The 24,238-nt window shown below is 47.4% G+C and overlaps 4 protein-coding genes and 1 non-coding gene across 6 annotated transcripts; 4 read left to right on the top strand and 1 right to left on the bottom strand.

Moving 5' to 3' along the window:
* Positions 1–455: 455 nt before the first annotated feature.
* On the top strand, positions 456–2,017 carry LOC124671759. Its single transcript, XM_047208093.1, has 3 exons — positions 456–695; positions 1,415–1,473; positions 1,826–2,017. Exons 1-3 carry the CDS (start codon positions 585–587, stop codon positions 2,007–2,009), a joined length of 354 nt encoding a protein of 117 aa, XP_047064049.1. The 5' UTR covers positions 456–584; the 3' UTR covers positions 2,010–2,017.
* A 1,986-nt stretch (positions 2,018–4,003) lies between these two features.
* LOC124675683 (ergosterol biosynthetic protein 28-like) lies at positions 4,004–6,033 on the top strand. Its single transcript, XM_047211758.1, has 3 exons — positions 4,004–4,216; positions 5,088–5,294; positions 5,685–6,033. Exons 1-3 carry the CDS (start codon positions 4,084–4,086, stop codon positions 5,762–5,764), a joined length of 420 nt encoding a protein of 139 aa, XP_047067714.1. The 5' UTR covers positions 4,004–4,083; the 3' UTR covers positions 5,765–6,033.
* Positions 6,034–6,305: 272 nt separating this feature from the next.
* TRNAT-AGU lies at positions 6,306–6,379 on the top strand. Its single transcript has one exon. It is a non-coding gene; the product is annotated as a tRNA-Thr (tRNA).
* Positions 6,380–6,410: 31 nt separating this feature from the next.
* On the top strand, positions 6,411–10,197 carry LOC124677320 (xylulose kinase 2-like). 2 transcript variants are annotated; one of them, XM_047213320.1, is made up of 12 exons: positions 6,411–6,519; positions 6,608–7,259; positions 7,385–7,473; positions 7,781–7,845; positions 8,011–8,066; positions 8,324–8,444; positions 8,508–8,582; positions 9,135–9,188; positions 9,273–9,367; positions 9,453–9,627; positions 9,755–10,013; positions 10,102–10,197. In XM_047213320.1, exons 1-11 carry the CDS (start codon positions 6,443–6,445, stop codon positions 10,009–10,011), a joined length of 1,716 nt encoding a protein of 571 aa, XP_047069276.1. In that variant the 5' UTR covers positions 6,411–6,442; the 3' UTR covers positions 10,012–10,013; positions 10,102–10,197. The 2 variants fall into 2 exon arrangements, with proteins under 2 accessions (XP_047069276.1, XP_047069275.1); XM_047213319.1 differs by having other exon boundaries at positions 9,755–10,197.
* A 597-nt stretch (positions 10,198–10,794) lies between these two features.
* Positions 10,795–21,412, bottom strand: LOC124674382 (signal recognition particle subunit SRP72-like). The gene is made up of 6 exons (XM_047210426.1): positions 21,280–21,412; positions 21,055–21,191; positions 19,484–19,863; positions 19,133–19,229; positions 18,747–19,034; positions 10,795–11,971 (listed from the first exon to the last, which is right to left on the bottom strand). Exons 1-6 carry the CDS (start codon positions 21,410–21,412, stop codon positions 11,009–11,011), a joined length of 1,998 nt encoding a protein of 665 aa, XP_047066382.1. The 3' UTR covers positions 10,795–11,008.
* Positions 21,413–24,238: the final 2,826 nt, after the last annotated feature.

Here is a 24,238-nt window from a genome sequence, read left to right as displayed (position 1 = left end):
GCTCCCTATGGCGACCCCACCTGATGGTGGCTGACGCGGCCTCGAGGCGATCTGGAACTCGACAAGCGAGAGGAATGGAGATTGTGTGGTGGTGCGGAGAGGGATTCGGTGAGGGGATAAGGTATAAGCAGGTTGATAAGGGGAGAGAAAAGAGATTTTGATCGAATGGCTCGCCTCGCGCCGCACGCAAGGGAGGACCGTGCGGCCCCTCTCCTTAGAATTTTCCATGAAAAAATATACATGCCAAATTTTAATTTAGAATTTTTTAATATGCCAGTATAATATCTTAAAATATGCTCGTATGACCTGTGAGCCGAATTGGATTTCCCCGTGTGCTTGCCTTGACCCGGACTTGGTGATTCGGGCCTCAATCGTAAATTCAGCCCATATAGGCTATAGGTTGTTAGGCCGCAACTAAATTTAGCGACACGGAAAGCGCTGGAGCGCATCGCCGCCGCAGCGACGTGAGATTCAGGGGCCGGAGGCCGTCGCGACTGTAGATCCCCAGTTGGCGTCGCCGCCGCATCTTCCTCCAGTCCTCGTCGGTTTCGTCCCCAATTGGAGCGCGCGAGACAATTCGGGCCATGGCGATGCTCCGATCTGCTATTCGTCTCGCTTTCCGGCAGTCGGCGCCGGCCCCTCGCTTCTTCGGGAACGTTGGCCGCCGCAACCCTGCATCCACGATCACATCGAAAGTATGCACCTTTCGTAATCAACGTGGATGTCTTATCCCACCGCTGTGGCCGAGTCACCGTGTTAGGGTTAGTCGATTAGAGGATTAAATTAGGTCGAATCATATGAGGCATCATCACGCTTTGCGAGTAAAAGATTCGACATGTTTTATCTTACTGGACCATAACAGCTTACTATGCGAAAGCCGGCCCTGCATAACAATGAATCCATTATGAGGTCTGAGACCAGCAATTTGGGCGAATTGTTCTGGGTCCAGGTAGTGTGGCATAGATTTTGTTTGATCAGGAAGAGCATCGTTCGGCATATATAAATATAAAATCTGATGCTTTCATGTTTGGGACCACAAGAATTCTAGCACCTTGTAAGCCTGCATTAGTTGACTACTAGTTGCTCGTAAGTCCTTTAGGCTCTGTGTAATTGTTACCCTCTGTTCCTTGATGCAAGGTGTACTAGTTTTGGAAAAGTCAAACGTGACTACCTTTGACCAACCTTTTGAACTGTCTGCTGAATCCATGAGCAGGCAAAGAGACAATCTGGCGAACTGAAACATCTTTCTTTTCTAGCCAGAGGAAAAGAAAGTCAAATATTTGGAAAATAATATTGGAATACCAAATCAGCGTTGTTGGATTCATAATTAAATGTATTTTAGTATACTTTTGTGTACTCTTTCTTACAATTTGGTGAAATAATTTCGATAATCTTTTTCAACTTTGATTTGCAGCGGAATTATTTCAACAGTAGCGAGTATGACTTTGTGAAGGAAGACTTTACGGACCCCTGGTACTTACATCATCCTTCTTTTCTATCAAATTTGAGTTGGGTGTTTTATTGTATGGCCTGGGGTTAACACCTAGGAAATTAGGAAGGAAAACTTTCGTAGCCACAACTATTTGAAAAAGTTACATAAGCAAAAAAGGACAGAGGGAAGCTTTATAATTTCTGTCATTTTCACCTTGGTGTCATTTATTTATTTTATTCTCTTCTCCATGTTAATTTTAAGATTTTGCTGAGATTCGTAATTTTACTTGGATCTGTTGAGAGATGAACGAAACCCTAGTCCCCCTACCGTTTTTCAACTTGCTTAAATTACATTATTTTGTCCCGATCATTTCTAACTGATCTATCTTTACAGGAATGCAGTAGACTTTTTAATTGGTGGCTTTGGTTTTGCCATAGGGCTTTTGTTCTATCACAATTTGAAAACATCCAGGTACAATACGGCACACTATGTACAGAAATCCACTTCTGATACTGGTCATTATGGACAGGAGAAAGCGGAGAAAAAAGAATTGTCAGAAGTGTCCATGTCTAACTGAAACTTGGTCTCGGTAGTGATATGTTCTACTTGTATGCGTTCATTGGCGAGCAGATGTAATATTTGTTCATTGTAATATGAGCATGAGAAGAAATCTAATAAAGAGATAAAGTACACTGTGCTGCTGTTCTGTCAGAGTTTTCTACATTTGTTTGTGTTTTTTAACCATATCACTCTTCCTGTTCTCGTTTCAATTTCTCTTTGAATATTTACTCATTACAATGAGCTATGATAGCCATGTTCTGGTTTTTTTTTCGTAATTGCAGACGAGGAGGACATTCAGAAAGGTGGGGAGAGAGATTAGAAAACGAAGTCATGAAAGTCCTGATATGTTAGATCATTTAAATTAATGATGTTTGCAAATAGCTGCTTGTAATTTTGCTCTAATTTTTCTACTATGGAGGTACTTGTTGCTTGTAATCATGTGCAGATGTTATTTGGGCTGGCTCATTAGTCCCTTGTAAACATTGAATATTTTATATTCTTAGAATATCTCCACCGGTGGCCCCGATAGCGATTTGAGGGTCGGTGTTGTTTTTGGGCTTACACCGGTGCACCCCAAAAAGTGCCAGCGCGGGTTCGAGCCCAGCAGAAGTGTTCGTAACCTTGTGCGGACCCTTTCGCAAAGGGTGTGAATTAGGCGCGCTGGCACCCTCGTCCACGTAGGAAAGCACATGCGGGCCCTCCAGACACACCGGTTTCCCCCTCCTCTCCTCCCACCCATGCTCGATCCGACTCCCACCCATCGCCGTCATCCTCGCGTCTCTTGTGCTTGCCTTCCACCCTACCTGTCCATAAACCGTCGGCCATCGACACCGCTGCCACTCCCTCTACCGGCCACCGCTCTTTCGGTCGGAATAGAGGTCGCCGCCACTGTCGCCCAACCGCCTCGCTCGCAATGTGTTTGTTGGATTGCCGCGATGGACATCGACGACGAGATGTTGGTGCAGCTATTCATGGAGGAGGAGAGCACTACCGCTGTCCGGCGGCGGCAGCAGCAGTAGATTCTGACGAGCCTCCTCCGTGTTCGCTAGTCCTTCCTGGTCGTGCAACTCACAAGGATGTTCAGCGTGCTTTTGGGAGTGCTTCGGCATCGTTTCGCCGTCGTCAGGTACTCTGCTCTCACTTGGTACGAGTCTCAGATGTGGGAGGTGATGAACACATGTGCAACATGATCATTGAGAGCGAGCGCGCCGAACATGTGCATGATAATCAACCATTTGATTATCAGGGCCTCTCGCTGAAGCAGAGCATGTACCCCAACAATTTGCCGTTTTCCTTCACATGCACCAAGAAATTCGAGATGCATGTGTTTATATTCAACTTCAGAATGGCTGCGCATTTGTGGGCGAGGAGAGGAGTCACCATTAATTTGAATTATTATACGAATAATTTTCTTTTTATTTGTGTTAAACTATGTTAAATTATTGTATGAATAATTTTATGTGCTTAAAATATTATTTCAAAATATTGTAAAAGGAAAACAAAAGATTTGGTTGCGCCGGTTTAGAGGACGCTAGTGTGGGAACCCGTTTCTCAATTGTAGGATGCTGTGCTGATGTTCCTCATGTACGAGAATACCGACGCACATGCCGCCGCTTATTTGGGGGACGCTGGTAGAGATGGTCTTAGGTACACAGACTTTTCTTTTTGACGTATGTGCAACCTTGATGTGATGTCATCGCTGTTTGAAACACAACTGAAAAGATTATCTTTTTCTGTAGTTATAACATTCGTACAGTGCTTATATCTATCATCGGAATTTGGGTCGGCCCTGGGATATCCAATGCGCCAGTTTTCTTGGAATGGGTCGACCCATAGCCCCGAAAATTGGCCTTGAGGCCATGGGCCAGGGCCAGGGCCGGGTCGGCCCATTTTCATCCTGAGCAATTAGGCTTTAACAGGCCTGCACTCACGAGTAAATAAGGCTAACATGGGCCGTAATGTCCTTTGTGGATACGCTGCGCCTCGAAGAAAACGATAACATGACCAGTTGACTCTTCAGTCTTCACGCCCGGAGAGAGAGAGAGGAGAAGGGAGATCACGCACGCGGCGCAGGAGGATTTGGAGAGAGCATGGCGGAGAGGAAGGGCGTGCCGGCGCTCGGGTGGTGGCTGATGCTGGTCGGCTCCCTCCGCCTCGCCTCCGTCTGGTTCGGCTTCTTCAACATCTGGGCGCTCCGCGTCGCCGTCTTCTCCCAGGCTGATAGTGCGTGCCCTCCTTTTCCTCCTCCTCTCCCTGTCTCTGAGGTGATGGATCAGTTATTGTTGTGTGGAGTTTTATCTGTTTGGCGCTCCATTTTTCGGGAATTGGCGATTCAAGTAGAGAACTTGGGTCTTAGTAGTGACCCAAATGCTGGAGTCTGGCTTTGTAGGATCTACATCTGTGCTTGACTAGGAACGATTTGGAGAGACTAGTACAATAACAGAGTTTAGGGGACTGACTGATGTCATGCAGATGACCAGGCTAAAAAATATAATCATATGGACTGCGTCTTTGTTGATGTATCCTGAAGAGAAGTCATCTTCATGACGATGCAGATCAGGAACATTCATAGGAAATTGCTGAAAAGTCGTACCTGAAGCATTATAATTACTTCCTCCTGTCCGGTTTAACTGGCATGCACGTAATTTAAAGAAACTTTGACCACCAATTTCGTCAACAATATATAAGATATATGCTGTAAAAGATATAATATCATTGGATTCATAATCAAAAGAAGTTTTTAATGGTATAATTTCTATTTTGTTGACAAGTTTTTCTTAAACTATGTGCATGCCTGTTATCTAAACGGAAGGGAGTAGCATTATGAACCAATAACAGCCAGTACTCCTATAATAACTTTTTGGTCGCTTTACCGCAGCCCTCGTACTAATACGTTGCTATCTCCTGTCATTTGTTGTCAAGAGTTAGTTGTTCATTTCAGATAATATTTTAATCCTACTATGACCAATGTTTTCTATGCGGATTTGTTGTCAAGAGTTAGTTGTTCATTTCAGATAATATCTTAATCCTACTATGACCAATGTTTTCTCTGCGGATCTAATATGAAAATCACTGTTCTTTCTTTTACATGCAGTGTCTGAGATACATGGTCGCACTTTCGGGGTCTGGACACTTCTGACCTGCACGCTGTGTTTTCTGTGTGCGCTAAACCTCGACAACAGGCCTCTGTACATAGCCACCTTCCTGTCATTCATCTACGCCCTCGGCCACTTTCTCACTGAGTACTTGATATACCATACCATGGCTGTGGCAAATCTCAGTACAGTCGGCTTCTTTGCAGGTACTGTCCCAGAGCTTGAATCTCGGTGTGCCATTAATTTCACTTTCACCCTTGTCACATAACTAGTTCTTCAGTAACGTGATTTTCTTTGAGTACTAGCTACCACTGCACTTGTTTTGCTACATTTAGGTTGTTAACCCTGGCGCCATCGTAAATATTCATTCAGTATAGCGTTATGAAATAATGCAACAAGTCCAGCCTTTCAGGAGCTAGTTTTTTATATATATGTATTTTGAGTCATTGTACAGCTCTCCAAAAGGGGCATCTAAAGTTTGCTAGGCTTATAATTGGTAATCCAACCTGATCGGTAATAGATAATGATGCATATGTAGCTTCTGGTGGTTTGTAACTCATTCCTGATCAACTTAGTACTCATTCCTTTGCATTCAGGGACATCGATTGTATGGATGCTGCTCCAGTGGAATTCTCATGGGGATTCCCGCGGTTCTCACGCAGTTAAGCAGTCATGAGTGGCGTACTCGCACGTGCCGGGGGAAGGATACTGGAAGGATCCTTGCGGAAGGCCATTTCATGTTATCCCCGCTGGTGTTTGTTTACTAATTTTTCTTCCGTGTCTCAGTATTGTTTTGCTTGAAACATTTGTTGTAGATTCAGTTCATCCATGAAAAAACTGAAAATCAGGAGCTGTAACAAAGGAATACCATTTCTTCAGAGATCATTGTGGCCTGAAAACTACCCTAGCCACTCCTCGGCGCATACATGTTCTGATATTCCTGTATCTTATTCTCTTCTTTTCCCAAGACCAGAAATGTTGATCTTTGGGATTGAGTCTGTGTAACAATTTTGTTCCCACCACTGGCATGCTTTGTGAACTCTTGTCATGAATCTAGTCAGGCTGGCACTAAATTCATGCACGAATAACTAATTCAACGTTTCAATCACTCACTCAAACATGTAACACTTTCTTTGCGAATAAATAAATTACTCCGTATTGTTCATTTATCTTAATAACATGTTATACATAAGTTCTAAAAGAATACAGTGCAAGCAGCTTTCATAGCTCAGTTGGTTAGAGCACCCGTTTAGTAAGCGGGAGGTCTTGAGTTCAACTCTCAATGAAAGCAACTATTTCACAACTTTTTTTTATGCCCACAAACACACCACGGAGCTTTTCTCTGCTCCTCATCATGGCTGATGGCGGCGATCGCTGCTCCGTCCTCCTCCCGAACGGCTCCTTTTTCCTCGGGTTTGATTGCTCCACACAGTAAGAACACCATTCCATGGCTCCAACTTATCATCTTCCGTCCCGAATTTCCTGATCAATCAGGCACGGTCTTTGCTGAGTTCCGCAGGTCGCTCAAAGCCACGGTGCTGGACGCCGGCCTCGCAATCGTCGCCCACGACGCCGTCCACTTCGACTCCGAGCTGCCGCACTACGGCACCGAGGGCGGCGTCCGCCGGGACCCGGCCGAGCCGGGCCGCATCGTGTCGCCGCCGCTGATGTGGGCCGAGGCCCTGGACCTGCTCCTCCACAAACTGAAGCCCAAGGTGGACTACGGCCGCGTGGCCGCCGTCTCCGGCAGCGCGCAGCAGCACGGCAGCGTCTACTGGGCGCACGGCGCCGGCGCGGTGCTCGCCTCCCTGGACCCGGCCGAGGGCCTGGCGCCGCAGCTCGCGGCCGCGCTCGCCGCGCCGGAGTCGCCCGTGTGGATGGACGGCAGCACCACGGCGCAGTGCCGGGAGGTCGAGGACGCCCTGGGAGGCGCGCTGGCGCTGGCCGCCATGACGGGGTGCCGGGCGCACGAGAGGTGCACCGGCCCGCAGATAAGGAAGATGTTCCAGACCAGGCGGCGCGTCTACGACGGCACCGAGAGGATCTCGCTTGTCAGCTCGTTCATGGCGTCGCTGCTCATCGGCGGCTACGCCTGCATCGACCAGACCGACGGCGCGGGGATGAACTTGATGGACATCCAGACGCGCCAGCTGCGCGAAGATGCCCTTGAGGTTTGGTTTCTTGAAATGTTCAGAGCTTTGCATTGCAGCTGCAGTTTGCAGGATCGGGTAGCAACGACATTCAGTTTTGCTTGATTTTTTGTCCGATTGCTTTCTGATGCATTCCAAGCTTACAGGCTACAGCTCCAGATTTAGAGGTGAAGATTGGGAAGCTAGTACCAGCGCATGAAATAGCTGGAACTGTAGCTCCTTATTTTGTTCAGAGGTAGTAGTAGCCTATGCCAAATTCGTTGGTCTAGATTTGGTTGCCATTTTTTCGGTCTCATAATAAGTAAAAATCTGGAAAATTGAGTTGTATGCACAACCTATCTTTTTATTCACTGCTATATCTTATCAGTTTGGTAGCATTATTGTGTTCGAAATGAGGCTAATGTTGTAGCAGACTAGTTAGTTACCTTCGTAAGTAAACGATATGAAAATTGAATTGTACCCCAAATTAACTTCTTAGTTATTTATTATGTGTGTGACCAACTTGTCAGAATGATAGACTTGGATACTTCATGTTTTCTCAGATTTCAATTTTCAAGAAACTGTCTGGTCGTTCAGTGGTCAGGGGACAATCCCAATAGCCTTGCAGGTACTTAGAGTTCTTCTAACTTTCTGTGTATGAATGTCTTCAAACATATGATGTATCTGTTTCCTCATATCAAAGAATTTCCTAATAGAAAGCATAAAAACAACTTGTGTACATAATGCAAATTTACAATAATATTTGGCATCCCTGATATATATGGTCATGCAGGATTAACTTTGAGCAGTCCTGGTGATCTAGCAATCAGCCTTGGAACAAGTGATACAGTAATCATTTATCACCATGCCTGATTTTTCTTCTATTTTTCAAGAGCAATGGTATAATACGAACATGTAGTGTAGCTTGTACATACTATATTGGGACGTGGTTCTGAATTTGGCCCATTACACGAATCAAACCTATTTTTTCTTGTGATGTGGAACAATTAGTAAAAGGATTTGCAAAGATGAGAAGGCTAATCGGGAACGCTTTTCTGTTTCTATTAACATTTGGCGGTGATTGTGACACCTTTATGATCCTTCAGGTATTTGGGATAACTGATATGCCTGAACCATCCCTTGATGGAAACATCCTTCCTAATCCAGTTGACCCCAAGACCTACATGGTTATGCTTTGCTATAAAAATGGATCTCTAACACGAGAAGGTACCATTTTCAGTGCCTTCTATTATACTATTTCCCCTAGCTAACTCAGTTATTTCCTACCAGATATTCGTGATCGTTATGCCGAGAAATCATGGGATGTGTTCAACAACTTCCTTGAGCAAACAGACCCCTTAAATGGTACTCATTGTATTTCAAGAGTCAAAAATCCATTTTTTATCCCTTGTCTATTGACTCTATACCATGTATTTTTGGTCCCTTGGTTCTCAAAACTATCTAGATTTGAGTTTTGATGAGCATATGGTGTGGAAAAAGTATCAGGAAAAGTTCGAGAAGAGGAGAGCCGGAGAAATCTCACAAAAAATCTTCAATACCTTTTTTTGGGAGAACTCAGCTAATACTAAGATAAATTAAGAAAAACTTTTAAATATATTGAAACAAAAAAAATCCAGAGTATTTACGAGTGTTATGCATTTTTTAAATTTGTAGAATGCTCAGTAACTTTTCTACGATATTTGTGTTTTTCTTCTAAAATTTTGTTTTCCTAATTTTTTCCTTCAATTTTCCTGATTTTTACAAGCTGAAAGCCTTAAAATGATACCAGATATTTACAAGTTCTTCTTTCTCATAAAAATAAGAAATTAGTTCCATCAGGAAAGATGCTTTGCACTGACAATAGAAAGATAGGTTTCCCATGTATTATTGTGTCTCTTTGTTTTTCTTCTTTCGCAGGAGGAAAACTGGGCTTTTACTACAAGGAACAAGAGATCCTGCCACCGCTCCCAGGTTCTTCTTGTCGGCCTTGCATATTCTTTTGCATCATGTCTTAATGTCACAGCTCACACAATGTGCTAATTACTATATGCTTAGTTGGGTATCACCGTTACATTGTCGACACCTTAACCAGTGGATCTTCAGTTGAGATTGCACGACATCAAACAGATGAGTTTGATCCTCCGTCAGAGGTTTGAGTACTTCACAACTCGTCACTGTTGTCAAACAATTGAACATGCCAAACACCTGGGACAGTTTTCACACAAAGCTATTCAGGTTCGTGCGGTAATAGAAGGCCAGTTCCTCTCAATGAAGGGCCATGCTGAGAGATGCGGCCTGCCGGTGCCTCCGAAGCGGATTATAGCAACCGGCGGCGCATCGTCAAACCAGGCCATTCTCAAGATCATGGCATCCATTTTCGGCTGTCCAGTTTACACTGTTCAGAGACCAGGTATGTGGATGAATATTACACCAATCTGTTCTTGCCCTGTTATCCACATTGCATCATCTTAGGAACAATGCTGAACACTATGCATCTACTCTGCATGATTGTGCATTGTGATGCTTATGTATTGCAGACTCTGCCTCTCTAGGTGCTGCTCTGAGAGCAGCCCATGGGTGGCTTTGCAAGCAGCAAGGTGATTTTGTGCCCATCTCACGCCTGTACTCAGGCCGATTGGAGACAACATCGCTCAGCATGAAGCTGGCTGTTCCATTTGGGGATTGCCAGGGGGACGCTGAGCTCCTGAACAACTACAAGTTTTTGTTGAATAAGAGGCTGGAGATTGAGCAGGAGCTTGTCGAGAGGTTTGGTCGTCGTACCTGCGCGAAGTAGCTGGCACCATTTCTGTATGGATGTATAACACTTTTTAGTAGCAACAGTGGCGCTGATAACGAGCCTTTCGAAAGTGCATAAGCAGATAAGGGTTATAGAGAAATTGGATTAGGTGTATTCTTCCCTCGTACACATCAGAACATCAGACGTTCATACAAAAATCTGGGAGAGCAAGAGTAGTCCAAAGATTGCCATTATGTGAATGAGGAAGTAGAAAGAAAGCTGAATATGTAGCAGCTACGGCTGAGGGGCGTGAAGGTCTGATGGCGCGTGGCATTGGCACAGATGGCAACACCGAAGCAGGCCAAGATGGAGAGGATGATGGCAATGACGGCCTGGAGCCCCAATTCGTAGTAGAAGATGTGAATTAGCAGTTAACGTGTTCAGACTTGACTTGAGCTGGCTGATTAAGCAACCTTTCTCTTCTTCCTTTCTTCTCACAGAGTAGCACCAGGCAACTTGCAGCCAATACTCACTCATTCAGTCATTCCCAGAGTGGCCAATAATAATCAATCATCATGCCAGTGGAATTTACAAAATAAAAAAACCAAACAAAAAGTACAGCTGCTCGCAACAATCAAACATCATAGATCAACGCACATAGTCTACCGCAGAAATAACAGTGATACAAAAAGGCAAGTTCAAGGAGAAGATGGTTTACAAACTGCGGCAACTTTGCAAACTAGCAAGAATGATTTCGACTGCAACACAATGCAGATCTGAATCAGGCAGCTACAGCATGACGCCGCTGCTTCCAGCAATGATACCCCCGATAAGAAAATATAAAGCAATGCAAACAGAATTCAACTAGTTGTGGAATATTCCCTCTCAGTCAGATATGCCAGCAACACTCTCAACTCAAGTCACCATAATGATGATTCTAAAAGCACAGTAGAGGGCAATCCAGTGCAAATAATACAAAAAAACATTGGCAAGTCAGCATACAAAATGGACAGTCTTTTTTGTATTTGTTAAACTGTGACAACAAATTTGTCGCCTATCTCCTTGACTTTTTATTCCGGGACTTGTTGGAGCCCTTCGGTGGTTCTGGAGCCTTTGCTGAGGTGGTGGATTGGCTTGCTTTCGAAGAGGCACCACCTGCATTGGTGGCAGCTGCATCATGCTTACTCACAGAACCTTGGGCACCTCTGACCTGAGTCCCCCTCTTATTCCTCTTTGGACGGTAACTCGACCTCTCCCTCTTGGGAAGCCATCTCTCAGGATCTGGGGGTGGCCCCGGGTTCGCTGGATCAAAGTTCTTTGGATATTTAGGCTTCCTCTTCCTCTTCTTAGCCTTTTGCTTCTTCACTTCCTCAGGAACATCCACCTTCACAGCTTGGTCTACATGTCTTGCACCAGATGTCTTCTCCAGGCTCTCCACGTTAATTCCCTTAAGACCAGGCAATGGCTTCAGCTTCTTCTCATATAGCTCAGCTTTCTCAAGGTCTGTGCGAGCTGAAGTTGCGACTAACCCAGCCAACGCTTCCGTGCTCCCATAGCTCTTCACAAGTTCCTCATACAGTTGGCAGGCCTCTTCATCACGCCCATGATTGAGCTTAAATGAAGCAGCCTCCCGCATGAACACATCTAACTTGTTATCCTCTGTCATGGCATTCTTCCACCACTGGATAGCAGAATCAAGCACAGAAGCAGCACCATTAGAGTCACTTAGACGCTCTTTTAGAGCTACTAGTGTAGCAACTGTTGCAGGCATGTGCTGGATGTCAGATATTTTAGACAGCGAGTCAGCAGCAATTTGAAAATGGTTTGCACTGGCAGCAATCTGGGCAAGTGCAAGGAGGACTTCTTTAGAATTATCAGGATGCTTCTCAGCATAACGGCTAAGAACTTCTTCAGCTTTCTGGACCTTCTTTTCTCTCACGTGAACTGCAGCTTGAAGTAAAATAGGGAATATGCTGTCTTGAAACATGCCAAGCAGTCCACTGACCAACTCATGTGCCTTAAATATACAATACAGATTCACTATGTGTTAGTTTGAGTGAAGCAAAAATAAGAAAATAGAACATGACTAAGCTAGGAACTAGTAGTGACTAACGCTTAAAACTGACAATGAAACTAACTATAGCATAATGCCAAGTGAATGTATGTTGGCCAAATATGGGTGAATGAAAAGGATCATAATGATCACAATTTCCTACAAAGTTGACTGATTATTTTGTTAACTGAATCAATGACACTTTTAAGGGAATCACGCAAATAAATGAGAACATATGGGGGTGGTGTTTTGACACCCGAGCACAACTGCTCCAGATATCTGGTCCACATACATGGGTTTGGGATTTGTTCCAAACTGAATATCTTGCTCAGATACGGTCCTATGGAAATTGTGTAGAAACTGCAAGGTATCCATTGCGTGTGAGCCAGCTGCAGGCGGTGGGTTTCAGATTCGGTGTCAATGCTCGTAACAGATGAGGGAGGGCACCATGGCAACGTACTGAACCACCGGCCCTGGGACTCTGCACTTTCATGTTCCATTGTACAGAAACACATCTTGATTTTTTTAAGCAGGCCGCCGTTAGTGCATTAGTTCTAAATTTTCTGCTCAATTTTCACTCAATTAAAACATGTTGCAACAACAAATCAGAAGAATTGCAAATTTACTTCCCATTTTTCACCCAATTAGTACATGTTGCAAGAACAAAATCTTTGAACGAGATGCAACGATTAAGTGTCGCTCGACAAGTCTAGACTTGTCGCACGACAAGTCTACGTGTCGCAACTCTGATGTCGACACGTTGGAGCAACACGACAAGTTGAACTTGTCGATCGATAAATTGACTTGTCGGCGACAAGCCTCGACTTGTCTAGGTCAATTGGTCGAGCGACAAGTTGTATGTTTGGGATATAAATATCCTCCTGAAACCCTACGTCCCAGTTTCTGGTCGCATTTCCCTCCCCCAGCCGCCTCTTCCCTAGCGTCCATCCCCTGGCGCCGCCTCTCCTTTGGCCACCGCCGGCTCGCCGGCACCGCCACTTCCACCTCTCCCATGGTTTGTCTCCACTCCCTATGCCATCAATATATATTCCAGTATACCAAAATTGATAGGCTGGTTACTTAGTATTTTTTAGTAGTTCCTTGTCGACAACACATCGACAAGTCTAGCACTTGTCTAGACTTGTCACGACTTGTCTGCTTGTCGGTACCCCAGCGACAAGTTGTGACACGTCGACACGTAATCGTTGATGAGATGAATAAAGTATTTGAATAAATAAAAGATGCTTTTGCACACAGCTTAAAACCTCGCTTTTGCATCAAAAACAGCAGCTCAATCATAATTGGAAGAACGAATTCTAATCAAGAAATCACTCTCTTGTCGCTGCCTTGTAAGAACAAAACACAAAATCGATGATACACTGATACGTGAACAGATCTGGGTGAAGGGAGAATTTTGATGCATGGACAAAACAAGTCAGATTTCAACAAAGAAAATCAGTTAAAAGTGAAGTATTGCACAGATCTTATTTTCTCTAAGATAGAGTAAGATACGCCAGAATAGATTTGAAGTACTACAAAAAAGTGTCAAGAATGAGTACAACAAAATGCATTACACACAAATTAGTTCAGCGAACTTTCAGAAAATGATCAAAATAATGACCAGCATGGATGCGATTTCTTGGTCGGCACCACCCCACTGCTGACGGCAACATCAGGTTGATGTCTCGATGACCAGGGAGCGGACGAGGATGATGGTCGGAATTGATGACGAGGACGATGGTTTACCAGGGAAGGCACAACGATGCCGGCGAGCCTCAAGGTATCGCTGAGAGGCACTCACGGCCAGAAGTGTCACAGATCTGGGCAGAATTGGAGAGGTGTAGAGCGGCACATATATACAAGATAACAAGAACAACTAAGATGTGCTAACTATTTTTTTTTGAACAAGAGATATGCTAACTAGAGCCGCATAGAGGATGTGTCCTTCACCCAAACATCATCGGCAGCGAGCCAGGGAAGGTAAGGTGCCCACAGAACACATGGAGGGAGGAAAGCGAGGACCTGGATTGGTGGAAGTTTAGACGAGAACGTTCGTCGGTGAAACAGTCCAGAATATTGTGGATATTGGTCCAGAACGTCAACAGACTTCTGTTGTGGTAGATGAACTTCATTAACTAGGGGTACAGACATGGGCCATGCAGCAATAAAAAAGGACAACGGAATTATCTATACGAAACGGAATACATCTTCCAGCGTGAATCTCCATAGTAGTGCATGGTCTGTATTCTGGGTTCATCTAAGCCCAGAGCTTAAGCGAATTTTCCAGAACATATCATGGTTTTTGAGTCGCCGACTAATCGTCGAGTCGTCGTGGCGTGGCTGGGTCGCGCAGGCGACTTGACTCATGGAGCAAGTCGCACCACGTCACTGGCTCAGCGGCGACTTCCTGCGACTATACAGCGGCTCAGGAGGAGAGGCTCGAGCCGCCACCGGATTTCAGAGAGAAAGGGAGAGAAAGTGCAGAGCTCAGGAGGTTGCAAGGCCGGCGGCGCTAGGAGGAAGGAGAGGGTCGCGCGGCGAGGCTGCGAGGCTGGCTGCCGCCGTCCGCCGCCGGTCGCCGCCGCTCCTCACCGGCGGCACAGAGGCTGGCGGCGCTAGGAGGAGGCTCGAGCTGGGCGGCGCTAGGAGGAGGCAAGGCTGGCCGTTCAGATTCTAGGTTTTAGTGACGGGGGATAGGCTGGGAGCTGTTAGTTGGGCTGGGCTGGGCCTGGCAGGCCTGGGTGTGATAGATGACAGGCCTGGAGGTAGAGGCTGGCCGTTCAGACTCTGCTGTTACAAGTTTGATATTACAAAGATGGAAAAAAACTGCTAGTACATGCTAGGCGACTTGGGGCGACTATACAAGCCCTAGTCGCTGAGTCAAGTCACCAAGTCACGAGTCTTAGCCTCGGCGACTTGACTTGACTCGGCGACTCAAAAATCATGGAACATATACAAGAACACTGAAACGATGTAGGACATATTTGAAAGCTACTATTAAAAGTTGCTGCTACTCACTCTTTGCACTTGGACACACACACTCTCAACTCAAATTGAAAGTGGACACAAGTAGCTTGGTGCAGCTCTAGACTGCTACATTTTTTTCTCTCTCTATTGCTTCACATAGGGTGCCTCTTATATAGAGGTTTTCAGGTCGGTGCTACAGTGACCGACCTAGTACAGTAACTAACCTGCTACAGTGACCGACCTGCTACAGTGGCTTAACTACTAAGCAACTACAAGATTATTTCCAACAATCACCCCCCTAATCTTGTCATCTTCTTCCTCGTCTTCATCTTGAGACGCGCACTTGGCTGCTTGATCCGCACATACCGCCCGCACGCACAACACGCTCCAATGCGCACAACGCCGCAGGCCTTCAACAGATCACCAACGCTCTCTGACGCACGACAAGCTGGGCACTCCTGCCACGGCCATGTACAACCTAGACGCGCACGAACACGCTGGTCGTCGACACCGCACGAAATGGCTTATCTCCCCCCAAGTCACAACCTAGTACAACGACGGCTCGTAGTCGACGTTGGCGAGAAACGCCTTCTCCTTCCTGGGCTCGGGGCAGTCACGGGAAAAGTGGCCGCGAACGCCACAGTTCCAGCACTTGCCGCGCCGTCCCCTCGCGCCTGAGTCCACGCTGCTCCTGATGTCGTTGTGGTCGTGGCCACGGCCGCGCTGACGTCGTCGTGCCTCCCATTGAGCGGCCGTGAGCAGCAGCTGGTCGCCACGACGCTCTCCGCCAACAGCCGCCTTGCGCCGCTCCGTCCGCTCCTGGAACGCCTTGAGACGCCCGAGCACGTCGTCGAAGCAGATGGTCTCGACGTCGCAGAACTGCTCGATGCCGGCCACTGCCGCGAACAGCGAGTCCGGAACGGTGTCGAGCAGCTTCTTCACCATCTGGGCGTCGCTCAGCGTCCCACCGAGGCTTGCAAACTTGGTGGCCATGCAGCCGATCTTGCCAGCGTAGATGTCTAGCTCCTCGCCGTCCGCCATGATCAGCCGATCGAACTCGCCGCGGAGCGTCGACAGCCGAGCTGCCTTGACGCGATCCGCGCCGACGAACCGCGCCTTGAGGCACTCCCGCATCGCCGCCGCCATCTTCTTCGACGACACCCGCGGGAGAATGTCCTCCGAGAGCGCGCCGAGCAGGTATGCCCTCGCCCTCTTGTTCTTCTCCGGATCGACCGCCACCGTCGAGTCTTCCGGAACCACCGCCTCCCGGACGCCCCCGCACGTCGAGGTTGGCCTCGACCTTGATCGCCCGCACGAGTGTAGTTGTCGCGGGTGAGTATCGGACAGAAGAGCGGCATCGCGCTCCCCCCGGCGCCACCACCGTGCGGAACCAACGCCATCGCCGTGGCTCTGATACCAAATGAAAGCTACTATTAAGAGTTGCTGCTACTCACTCTTTGCACTTGGACACACACACTCTCAACTCAAATTGAAAGTGGACACAAGTAGCTTGGTGCAGCTCTAGACTGCTACATTTTTTTCTCTCTCTATTGCTTCACATAGGGTGCCTCTTATATAGAGGTTTTCAGGTCGGTGCTACAGTGACCGACCTAGTACAGTAACTAACTGTTATGGTGCTGCTAGAGGGATGGCGCGAGAGGGCCGGCCGGGGGCCTTGCCCACGGCCGGTGGCAAGAGGGAAGGGATTTCCTTCTTAATTCTTGCTTGATTAGATTGATACATCTCCTCTCCTTATATAGAGAGGTTTACTTGACTCCCAAGCAAGGCTTACTTGACCCCTAAGCAAAACCTAAGACTAATGGGCCCGGGCCCATGACGTACTCTAACACTACACCCCACTCGGACATGCAGCTCGTCCTCGAGCTGCAACCTAACGACGATTCGACCCCACACAAACCTAACGCCTAAAAACAAGCCTTTTACATCTCGGCCTATTGTATTGACCTGAAATAAGCTAACCCGAATGAGACTCCAACTCTTTATTTTTGACTCCGAACGATAAGGCAAGAATCCTCCGTGCGCCGAACTTGTGCGTTTACAGCCCCCTGGATCCCAAGGACACCATCGGGACCAAGGGAGCCCTCGCGGCGGCCGGCGGAAGAATGCAGTGGTGCTACGCGGTGCGCTCCTGTCGGTGACACCATGTCTTCTCCCCGCCGGCTGACTGTCGATGTCGCAGACTTGGAGGTCGCTGCCCGCGGGAAAAACAGCATGTCCGCCGCCCGTGGGGTGAACCGCACGCCCAAGATCCCCGACGCAGCGGACGAGATCGAGGTTCGTTGCGCAACGATGCGCAACTTGGAGGAGCTGCAACTGCAGATCACGCATCTCCCGCACACGCCGACGCGCTAGGAGGCCGCACGCGAGCAGCTCGCAGCCTCACCACCGCCGACACGTGGCGGATAGCGATCCAAGCCGAAGCGGTGACGGCGACGGAGGAAACGGACCTGGTGGCAGGGCATCTCGGGCGGTGTTGATGTAGAGCCCGGGGCCAAGGTCGCTCCCACACCGCCGAAAGGCGAGGACGGCGTCGGCGGTGGCGGCAGCCGCCGCCGCGGTGTTGGTGGCGACGGCAGCTGCTGCTGCCGTTGCGGCCCGCCCACCGAACGACAGGGACAGCATCGGTGAGGACAGCAGCTGCAACGGCGTTGGTGGCGGCGGCGGCTGCCGCCGTTGCCGCAGCATCCCGGTGGGGAAAAAGGCGGCCGGCTGCTGGAGAAGAGGGACCCCCGGCGCCGAGGTAGGGCCCGGCCCGGAGATGGTGGACAGCGGCAGCGGGGACTGCAACAGCCCGATGTCGGGTGGCGGCAACGACAGCAGCAGCGTCGGCTGCCACGGCAGCAGCGCCGCCGGCGGCGGCCCGTAGGGACCGGCCAGGAAGAGACGGATCTCCTGGACAGCAGTGGTGAGATCGCGGATTGCTCCGGCGATCTCCTCCGAGGTGAGGGCGACGGGAAGCGGCGCGGTGGAGGTGGCCGGCACCGGCCTGGGCGGGGCGCCGGTGGTGGTGGCCATCGGGCCAGTGGTGGTGGGATGGCTGGACATGATCAAACCTGGAAAGCTGATACCAAGTGTTATGGTGCTGCTAGAGGGATGGCGCGAGAGGGCCGGCCGGGGGCCTTGCCCACGGCCGGTGGCAAGAGGGAAGGGATTTCCTTCTTAATTCTTGCTTGATTAGATTGATACATCTCCTCTCCTTATATAGAGAGGTTTACTTGACTCCCAAGCAAGGCTTACTTGACCCCTAAGCAAAACCTAAGACTAATGGGCCCAGGCCCATGACGTACTCTAACACTAACCTGCTACAGTGACCGACCTGCTACAGTGCCGACCTGCTACAGTGGCCGACCAAGTACAGCTAATGTCTAGATGGCGTTTTGCTGCTACAAGCAAAACCCAAACTGAACTAGTGCTGCTAGCTTAACTACTAAGCAACTACAAGATTATTTCCAACAATATTATTGCAAACAGTTAATGAGAGCTAGGATGCCTATGTAACCAATCAAGCAGATACTTTATATCAGTTTTCAATCAAATGGTTATTACTCATTGAGTGACCAACATCTAACAGATGTGACTCTTGACTCCTGCTAGCTAAAATTCAACATAAGCTTAGTATAAAAAAAGATACAAAAGTGTCACAAGTACAACAAACAAAAGTTCAGCAGCAGTATGATCCCAGATGAGTAATAGATCAAAAAAAATTATAGAAACAGGTAAATGGGAGATGGATCAATAATGCAAGGCAAACCTGGTCAATTTTATTTGCATGGAGGAGTAAAAGAACGCGAGCAGAATACAGGGCTTCTTTTTTCCTTGGGGGTAACTTGAATTCAAGGCTCTCAATAAGTTGCAACTGGTTTGGAGCTGTAGACTTCTCAACAAGCTGGTCAAGCTTCCTCAAGCTATCAGCAGCATCCTTTGTACCTTTCAATGATATAAGGTTAGTTGTTGCCACAGCAAGTGATGAGGGATCTCCTGATTTCTTGTTTGTCATATTAATATAGGTTTCCATAGCTTCTTGAGTCTGTCCTTGTAACTGAAAATGCAGATAGAAAATTTAATTGCTTGTAGCCAAAAATAGGTAACAGGGCCCAATAAAGATTGGCTACAAGAGAATCGACCAAATTTAGGTACCTGCTGTACATAAGCAAGCTGAGCAGATACAGGAGCTAATTCGTATTCAATCTCCTCTTCTGCATAATCTTCCACCATAAGTTCCTCCTTCCCAATTCTACAGACAAAATAAGAAATTGAAATCTAGCTAACCGCAGGAGCTTAATAGACTTGCCAATGGCGTGACTTATCCAGAATTAGATACATAGAATTATGGGAAAGAGTGGAAGTACTAATGGACCAATGAACTAATCAAACTTTTACTGGTTACCAAGCCTCTAATCTTACAAGAGAAACGGTATGATTCGATTATCAGTTCATTAAGCCAGGATTATGCATTCATTTGAGATATAAGTTTGCCAGCAAAATCACCTTTTCGCCAAGTCCAGCTGCTCTTTAGCTTCTGAATACTTCTTATTTTCTATCAAGGTGCAAGCAGAATTATATGCAAGCTCAAAGCTCCTAGCATCTCTGAGCGCTCTAGTGGTAAGATCAACCTTTTGCGCCTTCATGGCTGCATGTACTTCAGAAGCCCTTCCAGCTGCAACCAGAGCAGCGATGGTATTTACATTTAGATCCACTGAGTCAATCTTAAATTTTTGGAGCTTCTCATAGCTATTCAAGCAATCAGTCATTCTTGCTAGTCGGTAATAGATCTGGGATTCTAACTGGAGAACAGCAGCTGTTTCTTCTTGGCCATTCAATATCTCCAGAGCTTCTTTCAATTTGTTCTGCCTGTAGTAGCAGTATGCCTGAATATAGATAAAAAATACTATTCAGCGCATTTGCACATATTATTCTTTTATTACCAGCAAATAAATGCCGCAGTGGTCAAGATTTATTAAAAAAAAAAATCAAAGAAAAACTATTAGTCTATAGGAAAGTATAGATCCTAAAGAAATGTCAAAGATCAACACTTAAGTGACAATGGAATCCAATCTTAGTTCATCAGCCGTTGTACTGCTACCAACATGATAGTGCCGGTTATGTTTTAGCATTAGCTATCAACCGCAAAACCTTGCCATCTAATGCTTCATATAAGTAAAAAAGTAGAACATACAAGCATAGAAACAATCAAAAGAGATCAACATATTGATATTTTTATCTGGATGATAATTATCAATTAAGGAGTAAAAAGGCCATGTTTAAACAAAAACAGTCCGATCTAAAAAAAACACACAGTTACAGCTGCAGTACCATAACAGACAAAGAAACATAGAATGAAATGTGCAAATCTCTTGCAATTATGGACTCTTTGCACTCATTGGAACCTCAAATTTCAAATTTAAGTTAGACAAGCATAATAATAAAAAAATGGCATCACAAGTATTTAACTTGCAGGGCCACAGCTTCTTGCCAGGCCGCAAACAACTCTTCAGTGTGCATTGCAAGTTTATGATTGCACATGGATTTCATCATATTACAAATCCCAGTAGCAAGCTTTGTTACACAATGCTGTTCTCTAAAATAAAACTTTATATGCAGTGCTGCCAGTATCGTGCCCAGCAATCTGTTGGACATCAAACTATTTTTGATATTCAAAGGTAAACTTTTCGTCTCGTCATCACCGAGATCGCCAAACTTTTACGTTCAGGTATAAAAATAATTAAAAGATGAGGAAAACTATTGGTCTATGGGAAAGTAGAGATCCTAAAGAAATGTCAAAGATCAAGTGATCAATATTTAAGTGAGGTCGGAATTCAATCTTAGTTCATCGACCATTATGCTGCTATCCGGCATGATAGTGAATTCTGGCTATGTTTCTGCATTGCTGAACAAAACCTTGTCACATAATAATAAATGCTTCACCACAAGTACTCGGATCTGACTACTGCTAGATCCTAAAAGCCGCGGCCTACTGATCCAGGCAGTCACGACAGCAAGCAAACACGGACGGATCCAGCGCACCGCCAAGGCTGTAGAAGGATCAACATGCGGCTCACCTTATAGTAGCTGAGATCGATGGGGAGGCGGTCGGCGGCGCGGATGGCCGCGAGCGCCCTGTCCGTGCTGTCGGACTTGATGTGCGCCACCACCTTGCACCGCACCGCGTCCTCGTCGCCCGGCGCCACCGCGAGAACTGCAGGATTAGCCGCGGGGGTCAGTGTCGCGTAGAGTTACGGCGTGGCGCCGGAAGCGCGTCGGGGGAGAGAGAGAGAGTGCTTGACCTTGGTCGGCGACCTTGACGGCCTGCGGAAACTGGCCGGCCTCGATGTGACGGTGGAGCGCCGAGAAGAGGTCCTCGACGGAGACTGGCTCCGCGGCGGCGGCCGCCGCCGCGGCCTTCGATTTGGGCGGCATCGGGATGTGGCTCGGTCGGGGAGAAGACGGCTGACGAGACGAGCGAGGAAAAACCCCCGGTTCATGGACTTGTTTTGTCCCGCTTCATCCACCGTCCATGTAGATCCAACGGCCAGCAAACGATCCAACGCCAAACGACTTGGCTTTGTCCTAGCGCAGCACGACGCGTCCTCGGGCGGAGCTCTGCCGCTGCCGCCGTGGGAAAGGGCTAGGAGCGAGCTCCGGCGGTTGCAACTGGAGAAAACGGTGCCGGAAAGCTCCTCCTCCGCGCAACGCCATCCGCTCCGCTCCGGCGGCTCCCTCCGACACAAGAGCCTAGCAGGGATTCACAGTGATATTTCTTCAGACGCTGCACACACAAAAACCAAATTCAGCGCAGGAGGCAAGTCGGAGCCGGCGCCATTTTCTTCAACGGATGGCGCCGGAGCTCAGCTCACTCCCCTCCCTTTCCCACGGCGGTTCCGGCGGCGGAGCTCTGCCCGGGAACAGCCCGCGCTAGTTCTTTCCCCTTTCCAACCAGTCGATCTTCAGACGAGACTGCAGGACATCATACATACGAGTTTGATCCTCCGTCAGTGGTTTGAGTACTTCACAACTCCTCAGTGTCTTGGGATGATTGTTGAACATGACAAACACTTTTTAACACAATGTTATTCAGGATGAGGGGCCATGCTGGCCTGCCAGTGCCTCCGAAGCGGGTTGTAGCAACCAGCGGCGCTCGGCGCATCGTCAAATCAGGTTATTCTCAAGATCATGAGCATGCATGGCATCTGCTTTCAGTTTCTGTGTCCTGGCCCGTCCGTCCCCGTTAAAAAAAACTGCGAGACCAAGAATCTTGCTTCTCACGGTCAAAACAAGAATCTTGCTGGGTCTACAAGATTCTTACGCACAAAGAAAAGGTTGTGCACAATTTAAAGCGTCCACTTTTGCGATCCCAGGTGTCTTCCAGTTTGCGCTTCTTGCCTTCCACTTCCAAATGTCGACCCCAAAGCGATAGCGAGAATCATCCAAAAGTTAGCCACCGTGCGGGCGTAGCGAATCATCCAAAAGAGATCAATATTTTGCCCGACACCATCATGTACGCGCCACAAGACATGTTAAAAACAGTCGACATGGTACTCCTATCTGTTGCATATGCGCTTTGGTTCGGTACTTCGGTAGTTTGAGGTGGCTGAAGCGTGGTCTAGTTCAGAGATAAGCTCTCTCTCTTTTCTTTTTCTTGAAATACACTTTGGTTGATAGATGTAGACGCACATACTGTCTGACAAACATATTTTAGAATATTTTTTGAAACATATCTTGTTGTACATCCATATATTTTATGTTCGCACATAAAGTTTCATAATTTTTTCTGGTCCATGAGAAAAGATAATTTCCACTGCTGTAAATCTCTTTTGATAGGATATCTTTTTTCAAAGGCCACAAAAATGTCATTCCTAAAAAACTTTGTATGCAAACATAAAACGCTAGGAAAACACCTTTTTCGGAGAAAATAAGATATACTATTTCGGTGGTGGCGGGACGGGAAAATTGGGAGAAGCTATAGGCCATTGGATCGCATGATTCCAGAAGTGCAAGGGCCCAGATCAAGTATTTTTATGGCACTTATATGCCTCAAACGCCTAATTCCCTGCACCACGCACAGGAGAGGCGGCTCGGGCGGAACCATAGCCGCAACCTCCTCCTTCCCCTCCACCATGCTTGCCCTGCCGCCATCGAAGGATGCTGCCGGTCAAAGGTTGTGTGGCGGGCTGAAGTGATGGCCTCTCCTCCCGAGCGCAACCAGCAGCTACGGGGCCCTCTTCCTCCTCGAGTGGTCGGATCTCCAGCCGAAGATTTGCAGCAGTCCTGGATGGCGCAACTCATACGGTGGAGATGGACGCCGGGGTAGCAGCCCCGGTCTTCTTCAGCGACCTTGGCGACTGTTGTGGCCGCAAGGGCGGCACGATGCCTGGTTCGGGAGACTCGACATGGCTCGTACCCTCATCTCCGCATGGTGCAGGTGGTTGCAACGGTGCCCATGAATTCCCTGATCTGCTTTGCGAGACGGCCAGCGGGTAGGCGACATCATGGGGGGCTGCCGATCTGCCTAATAAAGGAGGCGGTCCTAAGGTTCTTCTCGCGCCAAGATGTTGTTTTGCTTGTTGCTTTCCCTCATTGATATGGTCGGTGACGAATTCCGGAAGGCTCCACCGACAATCTCCATTGGGTATGGGATGCCTATAGATTGGTAGATCGGATGATATTTGGCCGTATGCACCCATTTTCTGGCCATACAGTTTCAGGAGGGCGAGACGTGAAGCTTCGTCGTGTGTTGCCATCATGGAACAAGTCTTTCGAGTCCCAAGGTGAAGTCAGTGGCGAAGAATGTCATGACGGCCTAGTAATCGTGGACTGAGTCTTCGGAGCAATGAGGATTTTGCTTGGTGATTCATGACTCGTAGTAGCGGCATTGGCAAGTGTGGGCTGCATCACATGAGGAGTACAAAGTCGTCTATGTCAGGGTGAAAATCCAAGGACTACAATGGTCTTGTTGAAGACATTATTTTAAGAGCACAAACTTTCTCCATGGCGAAACATAAGATCTATGATTAGGCGGCAACAACACTTTCGCACTGCGTCCTTCTTGGAGAAATGTTTTTGGAGAATTTGGATTTTAGGTGTTATCTTTGTGGTAGATGTGATGCGGTACAGGGAAATAGATCACGGTAGCAAACATTTGTTTTCTTCTTCTTCCTTTTGAATTGCGTTGTTGCTCCGCGATATTAATATATTCCTTTTGTCTAAAAAAAGTATTTTTCTCTGCACCTTCGTATCCAAATTTCA

The sequence above is a fragment of the Lolium rigidum genome, chromosome 7 (genome assembly GCF_022539505.1).
Source record: "Lolium rigidum isolate FL_2022 chromosome 7, APGP_CSIRO_Lrig_0.1, whole genome shotgun sequence".
NCBI classification, from domain to species: Eukaryota; Viridiplantae; Streptophyta; class Magnoliopsida; order Poales; family Poaceae; genus Lolium; species Lolium rigidum.
The sequence above is the reverse complement of the archived record's forward strand: the minus strand, read 5'-3'. Positions and strand labels throughout refer to the sequence as shown.